The sequence below is a fragment of the Phasianus colchicus genome, chromosome 8 (genome assembly GCF_987193195.1).
Source record: "Phasianus colchicus chromosome 8, bPhaCol1.hap1.1, whole genome shotgun sequence".
NCBI lineage: Eukaryota > Metazoa > Chordata > Aves > Galliformes > Phasianidae > Phasianus > Phasianus colchicus.
In genome coordinates, this window is record NC_143443.1 from 22,112,245 (window position 1) to 22,124,963 (window position 12,719).

Sequence of the window (12,719 nt, forward strand, 5' to 3'; positions counted from 1 at the left end):
ATGGACCCTGATTGATCCAGCTGCCATGTACAGTTTCTCTGTGAACTAGAGGATGCTGCTACAGGAACTTCCACATTTCTGCAAAGCTACTGAGCTGCTCATGCCTTTATAGGCCTGACATTCCTTGGCACAGGCAACAAAAACTCAGTGAGATTATGGGTGATCTCCTTCATAGATAGAATCACACCCTTCTTCTTTCCTTGTGTTTCCATGTAACAAAGATGCTATGTTAAAAAGGTTACTGGCCTGCTCCTGATGTCAGCTTTGCTTTCAAATAGTTGAGTGGACAAGGCTCCCATGTCAGTCTCTTCATTGTGAAAAAACAGGTGAATCATTCTTTCCAGAATCTAATTTTCAGAGGAATATGCCTTCAACTCTGAGGAGTCACAGTCAGCTTTGTATGTCCTGATGATTTTCTGTCCAAGAGCATATGCAAATCTTCAGGGCATCCGGGTTGGTTCAGCTCATGTTACCACATGCAGTGAACCTAAAGCAGCTTTGTGACAGAGCATCCAAAAATCTTTCCTCTAACTGAGACTTTTCTGATGACAAAATCTGTTTTGCTCTTTCACTCTCATTCCATCAAGCCAGACGTTGTAGGTAAGCTGACATAAAATAATTTCTTTTAATGAGGCTGGGTATGAGTTCTTCTTGTATATCTCTTGTATATAAGTCTCTGTGATTTAAAATGGAGTCAGGTTGATGATCTGAATTCGGTCATTTCTATACCCAGAGAAGAACACCACATACAGCACACCAGGGCCTATTTTTATGCTCGTAGTACTGTAATAACAACTTCTGATTTCTGTTGATTGCATTGTTCTTCAAAAATTATCTTTTGGTGGATGAAATTTTTCCTGTTTAATCTCAGACAGAAAGTGAATGGTAAAAGTCTGTTCAGTCATTTTTATGTCATAAATGAATCACCAAAACTAGTGCTGACATTGAAGCACATTAAATGTTTATGTCCAGAAGGAATTTACTAGGACAATATATCTCTTAAATTCCTGTTATTTCATTGACTTTATTTTTATAGGAAAGAAAATCAGGTAAAGTAGTGATGGCTCACTGACTGCAATGGACCAGAAACGCACAATAAAACAAAGCCAGACTCCCAAAGCATTGAAATTATCTCCTTTATCGTAAGGAAAAGAAAAGTCAAAAGCACAAAAAGCATTTTGGTCAAATTTGATGTTACAAAACATTTTTATATTTATTTAATATCATGTTCTCCTACTCTGTAGTTATACTGTATATTTTCTGAAAAAATAATATGCAAACAGATTATTGCATAACACATTTCTTCCAAATTAGCCCAGAAATAGTCACTAAATTAATTTTTTAACACATAAGAAAGGTGTTTTAATATTTTACGTTTGAATTCCAGAGAGTTTTATCACACAAGATATTCTGTGGAAAGCAGCACCTATTTACTCTTTTGTAAGCCATTATGAAGACTGAACAAGCCTCTCAGATGAAATAACAGAGGTGATTAAAACACGAGCTGAATAGAGGAGCTCACTGAGTGGGTTCTTGCAGAGTGAGTATGTCACTTGGCTCTGTGTGTGTGTGTGTGCGCGTGTGTAACATTTTGCATAATGGTCTACAGCCCCCCTAGGATTTTGCTAGTACAGAATATACATATACATAGTGCTGAGACACAGAGAAGTGGTATTTCACATTATGTCTATGCTTGCTTAGGGCTCACTGTCTATGTGGAATGAGTAAAAGTAAGATGAAAAGAAAATAATTACTGAACAGAAAATATTTCATTATGTAAACAAAGAAAAATACTGTATTTTAGTTTAGAGACAGTCCAAGCATATACAGCATATACATAATAAAGCTCAGGCATTTCTTTTTTTTTGTTGTTTTGTTTTGTATTAGCTAAAGAAGCAGTCATGAAACTATTGTCTATTGGCTTAAAACTAGACAACCACCTAGTGCATTCTTCTTGCTCACCTTTTAAAAATACACAATCTGAGATGGATACATTGCACTGCTGGAGTTTACAATATATATTTCAAATTTACAAAAATACAGAAAAACAAGATTTCTTGCACTCAGATACTGAGCATTAACCCTTTGAGTACTAATTCCCACCTGCAACACTGCAGAACACATTCATCTGACTTACATGTTTTTAGAACATTCTAACAATTATAATTGTCATCTTTATGTACACTATTAGGAAATGCATCCCTACATACTAAAAAAAAAAGGTAGAGACTAATAAACTCCTCAAAATTTAAACAAACAAACAAAAAAAAACCACAAAAAAACAACCAACGAATAGGTGGAAGTACATGAAGATTTCTGCAAAATATGCACAGAGAATCACAGACTGATGACCTTTCTAGAGATTTTTTCTATTTCCTCTCTGCAGCAATGTAACAATTATGTAAGCCTGTGCTGAGACATGAGAGAAAACTTTCTCTTGTGGCCATGCAGAATTGTGCTTTTTCTCTTATTTATGGGTGCGCTGCTCACTTTCCACTGTAGACATTTCTCTCCCAGCTCTATGCTCCTATTCACTTTGTGGGGTCCATTATTATTCTGCACCATTCCTATCTGAAAAAAGCCATTTTATTTCATATAAGGATCATTATGTTGTAGTTCTGTACTGTGAGTTGATGCTTTGTGTCCAGATGTTCATGGAAACATGAAAAAAATTTCTTGTCATAGGAAGCCTTGTTAAGCGTTGTTAATAGAGAATGTTAGTGACCCTGGGATGCCCTACAATTAAGCAGAAATCATGAACATAAAGAAGTTCACTGAAGGTCAAATTTGCATTAAAGAATGAAGACAATCTGAAGTTTGCTAGGAGAGGAGACAGATTTTTAGAAAGGAAGAGGTGAAATTAAAAAGGTGTGGTTTTGGCATATGATTGAACCTTCTCTTTCCTGGCAACTCTGGACTACATTGAGCATGTAACTAAATAGACAACATCATATTTACAGTCTCTGAATTAGAATAAGCTATTTTTAAGAAAATAACTGTAGTCCTCAAAGAGTTAATGATAAAACTGCTCTACCTTAACAGATGTGGAAAGGTTATTGTGGAACAGCTTACAGATTTGTTCAAAAGGCATACTTTACAAAGGAGTGTAAAACTTGTTGAGACGATTGCTATTACACCGCACAGTGTCACATACTATGAGTAGTGCATGCTCTGTAAAGACATTAGAGTGGACCCTTATCAAAGCTATCATATAACCTTATACGAAGGATTGTGCCACTTAAACTAGTGCAGAGTGATTTTTTTTTCCTGTAGATTTATAATGCTCTAGATTAATATCAATAGGGTTTTTCACAGCCTTGTACAACACTTTTTTTTTTGTTCTTTTTTTAAACACATGTAACACTATAAAACAGTAAATGGTATATCCTGACATATGTCATGCAAAATACAACCAATACAGCACCATAGATGTAACAGAGACATTACCTAGCACTTCTCTCCAACAAGAAAAAGGACATAACAGAGACTGTACATTACACGACTTTACAGGCCATATGCTACAGAAGATCGTTAGAGGCAGTATCACTTTTGTACTTCTAAAAAGCTGTAATTTTATAAAATCCTGTTTATCATTTCTACCATAGTCACTTCTGATTAAAATCCATGGCACAGTAATAATATTTTGCTACAAAAATAAATAAGTAAAAGTTTAAGATGCTGATATGCTTATAAAAGTTGTCTGAAATTACTACAGAACAAAAGTGAGAATAATGAATGGCAACAATGTATTTCTAAATAAATGTTCTGTGCAACAAAAGGATATTGCCTCTCTTATTCAGTTGTCTACACTTTATCTTCTAATTATCTTTCAGAATATTTTTATAACTTTCTTTTAAAAATAACTTCACTTCTAAAACTCACAATCTCTTTTTTATACTCTCATTACGAAAACGGGAATAAAGGTGGAAAGGCTGTACAATTTGCTGATGAACTACATGACTATGTCATCTTATTTAGGTTTGAATAAAAGCAAAGTTAATGATGGTTTAGGTGGAGAAAAGACATTATGATGGCCCATGAACTACACAGTAGTTTCATTTTTCCAAGGGCCTGTTTTGATATTTCCTGTACTATCTGAGCTGTATATCATGGCTTCGTGCACGTTTCCCTTGAGAATTCCATTATGATTTGTTGTGTTAAACGGCAATGACTGTGTCCGTGGATGCATTTCAAAATGAGCTGGATGGTGCACAGTGTCACTTTCTGGCATTTTAGTACAACTATATATGACAGTACTTGTGTCGCTACTTTCGGGCTGGTTGACAGTAGGATATGGATCGCTTTTCGAGCAGCAGGCCCGTCTGTGACCCGACTGGCTATCATGTGTACTGTGGGGGCTGTCTGTATGTGAGCTGTGGATGCTGCCATCAATACTCGAAGGAATATGGTAGGCGTATTCTCTTTCACCTGCTGATCTATGCCGACTGAAATAACGTGGCTTAGTTCTGCTTTTCAGACATCTATGAATGTGCATATTGGGTCTGAAGCTTCCCTCGTTGTGGACATGAATATGAGCTTCATCATCAAGTAGCTGGTCACAGTGCATTTTTGCACAACACGGTGTCACGGGAGAAAGGCAGTTAACGTGATTTTGAGCTGCTTGGAGGTTAGTGAGTTTGCAGTGGCTAGCAGCTGGATGATTAAACACAGCTGATTTGTTGGGACATGGTGATTCCTGAAGACAAGGTGCATGAACTTGAGTGTCCCCATTGACGTTGACCTTTGGGCGCACATTAACTTGGACAGAATAAGTGTTTCTCCTAGATGGACAACAGGACCACCAGCAATGCCACACATCATCTCGCTTTGCACAGTGATGGATAAGGATGAAAAGCCCCAAGGTCACACAGAAGGCTCCATAAAGACAGCTAAATATCATATCCAAGAAATGACCTTGAGATACTGCAAGCGCTCCAAAGGTCCAAGTGGCAGTAAACAGGAACAAAGTGAATGCTGCAGCTCGAAGCTGAGCCTTAAATGAATGCTCATTCTCCAGTAAAGAAGAAGAAATCATGGAGCAGGCTGCCTGGGGAACAGACGCAGCGTCTGTAATGTGACCATGGCCCACTTCAGTACTTGGCATTCTCTGCGGATCTTCTGTCCTTTCCTTTAACTCGTATTTGCGTTCAGGGTGGCGCTTCAGTTGAATGTAGGTGCAGAGAAAATAAATACAGGTAACTAGCACAATGAATGCCACTGGCCCATAAAAAGCACCAAGACTAGGCTCCCATGCCATCCAACAACTGGAAACAACAAAAAGAGAGAGAGTCAAGAACATATTGTAGTCAAGTCAGATGTGCTGGACAACATACCAACATATGGAAGTGAAACTGAACTTTCCTGCTGACATCTAAGTTACTGTCAGGCCATATAAGTTTGGATAGGATTCTTTGGAGCTAAAGTGTGTCTTTAATATCAATTAAACCATGACAACTTTCCTATTTTTCAATAGAATAAAACATCTACTATAATTCAGAGCAAATTAAACATGAAAATTTCCAAGAAATATAGATCAGTTTAGAATCTAGAATTCTACTGAAGTTTGAGACATTTATGTCAACACTTTTTCCCCTATTAAAAATGTCAGCTCTAATACTTTGATTAAAAAGCAAACGAAGCATATTTTATACAATCTGTGCAAGCAAAAGAAATTTTCAGATTTCAGTGGTTTGTACCAGTTAACATTGATGTAAATTCTTAAGCTTAAAGATTGTTCTTAAGGAATTTTCTTGTTGCCAAAGTAGAAAACAGCTGGAGTAACAAGAGGAGATTGAAAAACGTTCTAGTTGCAGTCTCCACAGTGAGCAGGCCCAGGAGATACATGGCATTTCTGGGTTCACAACAGTTTGTAAAATTCCTGGAAGTTAATTTATATCAACTTGAATGCTATTAGAAAAAATTAAGGTCTCTTTGTGATGCACTGCTAGCATAATATTATCATAGCATAGATTATTATTTGCTAGGGTTTAAATAATACAACCATAACTGTTTCAGAGTAGTTTAAAGTAGTTCACAGGCCAGTATGAGCTGAATAAGACTCAGTCAGTTGTATAATTTAGCAGCAGTCTAACAGGACTTTCCTGATGGTGAGAGATCTAGTAATATAAAAGTTATAGAAGAAAACACTTGTGGCTGTTAAAATCCTAGATGGACCCTCAGAGAATTTGGGTTTGAGGTGAGGCAAGATTAAATATTTGCCTAACTTTTACTCTTCTCTCTGATCTGCTTTTAGCCATTGTTACAGACTGTTTTTAGGTTTTTATATACTAAATAGTGCATATATTGATAGAAAGAGAAGTTGCTTTCCCGATCTGCTGGACTACAAGAAGAAGCAATGAGTTTAAACTAAAGGAAAAAAAAAAATTAAATTAGATTTTCAAAAAGTTTTCTAGCTAGGATAATTAGGATAATAAGCTGTTGAAATAAAGTGTGGTATATACCTTACTGGAGTGTTTAAAATACTGCAGATAAATAACTGTCTGGAATGGTTTGAATACAGTTAATTTTCCAGTGGGTCAGAAGGACAGATGAGGTGATCTGTCATGATCCATTCCAGCTCTAAAACTGGTACTGTGAGACACTTCATACTCATTTAGGCATCAGTGATTGGTTGCAGTCCCTCCAACATAGTGAGGAACCTTCTGATATCACATTCCTGTCAAGCCAGGAATCATCTACTATTATTCTAAAAATGGCAGAATGAATTTATCCCCCAGGCTGAGAACCTCTCAGCTAAAGAAGATGCAGTCCCAATGGATATTCACTGAGAAACTGCAGTGTAAATGCTTATATATATGTATACATTTAAATCTAAATGTTAAACAAAAACATACATCCATTTATTAATGAACTTAGAAACACTTCAGAGAGCATATATTTTGCAGACAGACATGCATATGAAAAGTTTCCAGAAATACATCTTTGAAAAGATAGGTAAGTTATCACCTATATTTAATTCAATAAGGACAGAGCACAAAGCTATGTGAATACTTGAAGTACATTTGAAAGCTGCATATTTGATGCAAAGTGGAAAACAGAATGCTCCCCAGTGGAACAGTCTCTTGGGGTGTTCTTACTTCAAGTGAAATCTCATTGTGGATCACTTCAAAAATCAATTACATTAAAAGAAAAAAGTTCGAGTTTGCACATCTACATTTTTTCTGTGCTAATACTATTAAAAATGAGAAAGGCATAAAACTAACAGTCTGTTGTTGAATTAGATGTTTTTTTTACCCAGTTTTAAAAGCATCCTTCACTTGTACCTTGTTTTCAGTAGACTGTGTTACCAGGTATTGATTGACTATGGTTAGTATGATTAGAGAAGTATAACCTCTGTAACTGTGCCAAATCATCAGAGTCCTTTAATATACTGTTGATTATAAGTGATTGGATAACTTGATAATTTAGTAAATAAATATATGAATGTGAGTTGGGTCCTAGGCAGAGGAAACAGCCACTATGCGTACTAATTAATTACCAGAATTTAAACTTTGATTACCAATAAAATACTTCTAAGAAGCCAAATGCTCAGTTACAAGGCATTCTGTTTCAGTTTCCATTTTTCTCATCCAGAAAATAACTAGTTTCAAATGCATTACAGTAGATATTGTAAGCAGTAACTAAGAGTAACATCCACCAGAGTACTAGCAACAAGGCGCTGGCAGTCTACTAATATAGCCATCAGTGCATCAGTCATTGTCTTGTTGATCATTTACATAGAATGCATTTATCTTTACAGTCTGATTCACTTTCTACCATGATTTTATGGAGAAGCTTACTGTAGTTCATTGATATATCATGTTTCATGCCAAGAATTAATAACAACATGACACCTGAACAGCTTGTGGAGGTATACTGAACACTAATATACTGGTAGATGAGATTGCTGTCTCGCCATTGAAAGACATTGTGACTGGAAAATTTCCATACAACACAAATAAAAAAGTATTGGTTTTCAAGAGAAGAAAAAGGGAATTTTTACATGTCCTTTTTTGAAGTAACAATTTAAAACTTACTTCAAACAACTTACCTGGAAAATATCAATTCAAGGTAGATAATTAAATACTTTTAATTCATTAAGTTAATTAATGGCCCCATTAAATATGCCATCCATTAGTCAATTTTTAATATCCTCACACTTATTGAGGCGTAAATGATAAGCGATTCTATAAATGAGAAGTGATTCTATTGACCACAAAGGAGTCAAATTGGTGGAAGTGAAGCAGCAAGCCCCAGACTAAGTTATTGCTTTCATAGCTATTAACCCATAAAATTTCATATTAAATACAATCCCATGTGGCATGTCTGTATACTTTATAATGTCAGTCACATTTATCAGCATAAGAATATATGAATAAAAAAATGTTTTCTTTAAAGGTTTTATGATAATATCTTGTACTTACTATGGTGCGCTGCCTTCAATCCCATAATTATTGATATTGGTTGCTGCTGTAATCCCACATATAATGAAAGGAACACCACCACTAATCAGATAAAATCTGTTGAGAGATAAAATGTGATATTTTGATGTTCCTGCCTTGTAGCTGAATAGTTCTATTTAAACAGTCATTATTTTCTGAAGCTTTTTGAGTATACAATATTGACTGAAATCCCTAAACCCGGAAAAGCAAAAATGAAGCATTGCCACAATAAGCACTGTACTTAAAGAACTGTACGAAAAGAACAGCTTAACATTTAATATTTAAGAGGACCCACTTTTCAAAATCTGTTGACTGATTGGTAAATCCTTAGAAAGTGTAGTTACTTATGCAGTCATATGAAGAACAATGCCTTGTCTAATGAAAAAAAAAACAAATTCCAAATACAAATATTTATTCACTTATCTGTGTATTTGTATTCAAAACTTATTAAAAATGTAAGTATGATGTATTAAGACAATCAGACAACTGTCTACAGTTTAGCCTGAGAATTTTCCCAATGAAATACAGTGAATGAAATAGAGTTGAGCTCAGAAGAGGGAAGGGACAATCCACTGTGCAAATAAATAAATGAATAAAGATTTTCTAAACAGAGGAATAATCTAGAGCAATTAGGAGGGTTAAATATTACTTTGCATATACCACACTCTTTCACTTGTTAAATATCCAGCTCTACAAATGCATTAAAAAGTGAGGGCCTATAACAATTCAGCAAAATATCATAAATATCTAAGAAGAATGTTAAAGCATTAATATTTCCTTAAAGACTTGTATCTGAAGACTGCAAGCACATAGTTTCATATCCCTTTAACTGGTTGAATACCACCGAACTCCTTGGCAGCAGAAGTCATCCCAGTGTATCATCATTAGGTTACACTGAAGTCCTAGGGGATGTCTCACTGAAATTGGCATCCTGCATTTCTATATTAAAATGCAGCATTACATACTGTCATCATATTTTCCATTTACATAAGCAAGGCACAGAATTATTCATGGAGCACAGCACTTGTACAACTGTGGTCTCTAAGATGGAGAGCACTAGCCCCTGACACATGTGATCCAAAAGCTGGGAGGCACGCTGCTCAGAGACAACAGGAAAAATGTTTCACTGTACCTAGAAGCTCAGCTGGTTCTCTGAACATCCCCACTTATTTTCTATTTCAACCTATGCACTTTTCTTGGTGGACAAAATTTGCTACTTTTCAAAGCACTTGTCTGCTGCAGGAAACATTAGGCAAGGATATAAACACTTCCCAGTCACTGCTGTTATGTTGTCCAAAAGGACTAAGAACTTGATGACATATGGACATATGAATCTGGCGAAGAGTTTTCTAAAATGCAATACAATATCCAGGAAATTTGAGTCCATGCAAGGTAGCATGTTTACAGAAATAGAGACATAGTAAGCTTGGCCATTTTGAGTAAAACCCAGTGTTAAAAATTTCTTAACTTCTTGCCACCACCTCATTGTGAAGCAGAATTTGAAACTAAGCTTTGGAAAATGTCACTTTAACATTTTCAGTCAATCGTATGATCTCAGTTGCAAACAGAGCAGAGAAAATCATGCTCCACATTCATCAAAAAACCTTTCAGTTTCTATAACTTCAAAGTCATTAAATATATACGTTTTCTTCAAACTTGGCTTATTCTGTAGAGCTCAACAAATTCCAATGAACAAGCTGCATCCTTACAAAACCCATTCATTCAATGATTGCGAGTATCTTGATTTGAGCATATTGAATAAGCTAGCCTAACAGCTTATTATTATTTTTAACAAAGACATGCTCAATGACATTTTTTGAAACTTCAGGAAATGACTAGGGTAAGCAATGAGGCATAGAAACTTTAATTCCAATTTGTCTAAGAAATAGTAATGAGCAGAAAAATAGTATAGAATCAAGTATAGGAAACTGTACTTCAAACCCATCTGAAGTGATTACACCATAGAATTTACCTACAATGCAATCTATAATTTCATTTTTTGCAGTGCAGCCACTTTCTACAAATTGGATACATGCATTTTAATCATATCCTTATCTAAAGTCTCAAAGAAGCCTGTATTGGGGTGTTAGATAACCTCCTTCATAGCTCACACTCTCAGCAGCCTGCAGTACACGGTAACAGTAGCATCAGATGTTCTGGAAGCATTTAGCTACAAAGTGCTTCAGAAACAAGGCAAACTCTAGCCAAATTTCTGTCTTGTCTCATATTTAAGAGAAAGAAAATACATTTTAGAAATGACACAAGGTGAAGTCAAATGGTTTCAGAGCACCCAAGGTACGCTCTTCTGATATCCAGCACAGCACACTGCCTCTCCTGTCCCATTGAAAAAAAAAACAAAAGAAACATAGAACATAGGAATGACAGTGTGTACAAATGATTCTTTGTTGGTCGATTTGTGATTCTTGAAGGTTGAAGGGAAAAAAAACAACTGCCAAATAGAGGAGAAGTAAAAAAAAGGAATGGCATTAAAACAGATCAAACAGATAATGAAAGAGAATTTAAGGATAGGAGTGCAAACTCTTGTCCCTTTGTGTGAGCTCATGGATACCCTAGGCAGTAAATAAAGGAGAAAAGATCGTAATAAAAAGTCACTGTAGAAGAGAAACATGGTTCATGTAAATCCATACAGGTGTTAGTTGTGTGGAAGTATACTTAAAATAAAGAAATCTAGACCAAAACAAATTCAATCTAAGTAATGCAGTCATTAGTTTTTCCTGATTTTGTCTTTTATACCCAGACGAGATGATTGGCGAAGTAAAATTGATAGGGTATGAATAAAAAGTGAAGGAAACATAGACACTAAGTAGCTAGAGATCATACTTGCAGGAAACCTTTTACCTAACAAAGTACTTTATAACAATAATTAATTTAGCTTCATGGCCCCCTGTGTGGCCAATAAACATTTTCCCTGTTGCACAGATGAGAAAACAAGCAAGGAGACATCAGGTGTTCAAGGTCATGCAGAAAGCCTGTTTCAGAGAGAGACTTCTTAATTCTCATCCTACATTTAAACACAAAGTGCTTCTATATTATTCTAAATGAAGGGATCAGGCAAATCATGACATACAGGACTATGTCTCCAAGCCCAAGAAACTGGGTTTGCTTCTCCTGAGGTTCATGCAGGAGCAAGAATTAAGCTCTTATCCCAATACTCTTGAAGCCTTGCCAGTGAATATCTGCCTGATACTCCATACAAGCCTGATTAGTGGAGGATGAGCCTGTGTACATTGTCCCCTCTGCAATCCCCTGATATTTCATACAGAGCTGACTGAACAGATACATTGAGCAAATATACCAGATCTGTTGAAGTGATCCATGTTGAGGACTGCAGATGGAGAGACAATGAGATCTGCTGCTGCTGCTGCAGGTGTAATGGATAATGTTCCTGTTTAGCAATGCTCATTCAAAAATAATATAACAAGCAGTACAGTAAAGATGAACAAAGCAAATAAATGCTTTTCCACCATCTCTTTTTCCCAAAAAGAATTTTGTTTTCTTATTTTGAAAAAAAAAAAGAAAAGAAAAGAAATCTTTTTCCAATTCTATTTGCCTAACTTACATTTACTTACTAACTTACATTTCCCTCTCACGACTCTTGGTCTAAAAGCTTTAAAGATCTACAGCCTTTGGTGCAGTACGCAGATTTTATCTTCCAATTGCCTTTTCTGATTTTTGTAAAGCATATAAAAACATTTCAAATGAATCCTATCCAAGCCCTGGTTCCACATCTGTGGCTTAGTGACACGAACTGTGGGACTTAGGAGATTATTTTCTTATTTTTCTTATTAAGGCAGTCAGCTGTCTTCTCCACAAAAGAATACTCAGTAATTCGGGACTCAGAGCCAATTTCATCAACTTCTGTTACTCTTCTACCACTCAAAAAAAAGTGAAGAGTGATACTCAGGCTACCAGTAACAAAATGCTGTAGACAGCAGCGGGAAGACGGGCAGGTTGGAGAAGCCTGCTTTGACAGATTTGACTTTTATAATGGAGCCAGTGAACACAGAGAATTTGGCTGTAATTGAGATAGCCATGTGCACAGATCTTTAAAGACTGGTAAACAACAGGGAAGAAATTAAAGCTTTTTACAACTAAAAATTGATCTTGACAAGCAGTTTATTTATATAATATTTTAGCATTGTTTTACAGGCAAGACTGTGGGGTGATTTGGGGCTTTGAAGTTACTGCCAAGCTGTTGCTTCAATAGCCTTAGGGAACAGCTCTAAAAATTTGTATATTGTTGTTTCAGGCCACCCA

The 12,719-nt window shown here is 35.9% G+C and overlaps 1 protein-coding gene across 1 annotated transcript in view; it reads right to left on the reverse strand.

Moving 5' to 3' along the window:
- Positions 1 to 1,036: 1,036 nt before the first annotated feature.
- LOC116231794 (adhesion G protein-coupled receptor A3-like) overlaps positions 1,037 to 12,719 on the reverse strand; it is a 254,504-nt gene continuing 242,821 nt past the window's right edge. The window contains exons 18-19 of the mRNA XM_090145294.1: positions 8,424 to 8,519; positions 1,037 to 5,264 (exon numbers count right to left, since the gene is read on the reverse strand). Of these exons, the coding sequence (XP_090001420.1) occupies positions 4,043 to 5,264; positions 8,424 to 8,519 (1,318 nt within the window). The 3' untranslated portion in view covers positions 1,037 to 4,042. The remainder of the gene's footprint in view (positions 5,265 to 8,423; positions 8,520 to 12,719) is intronic.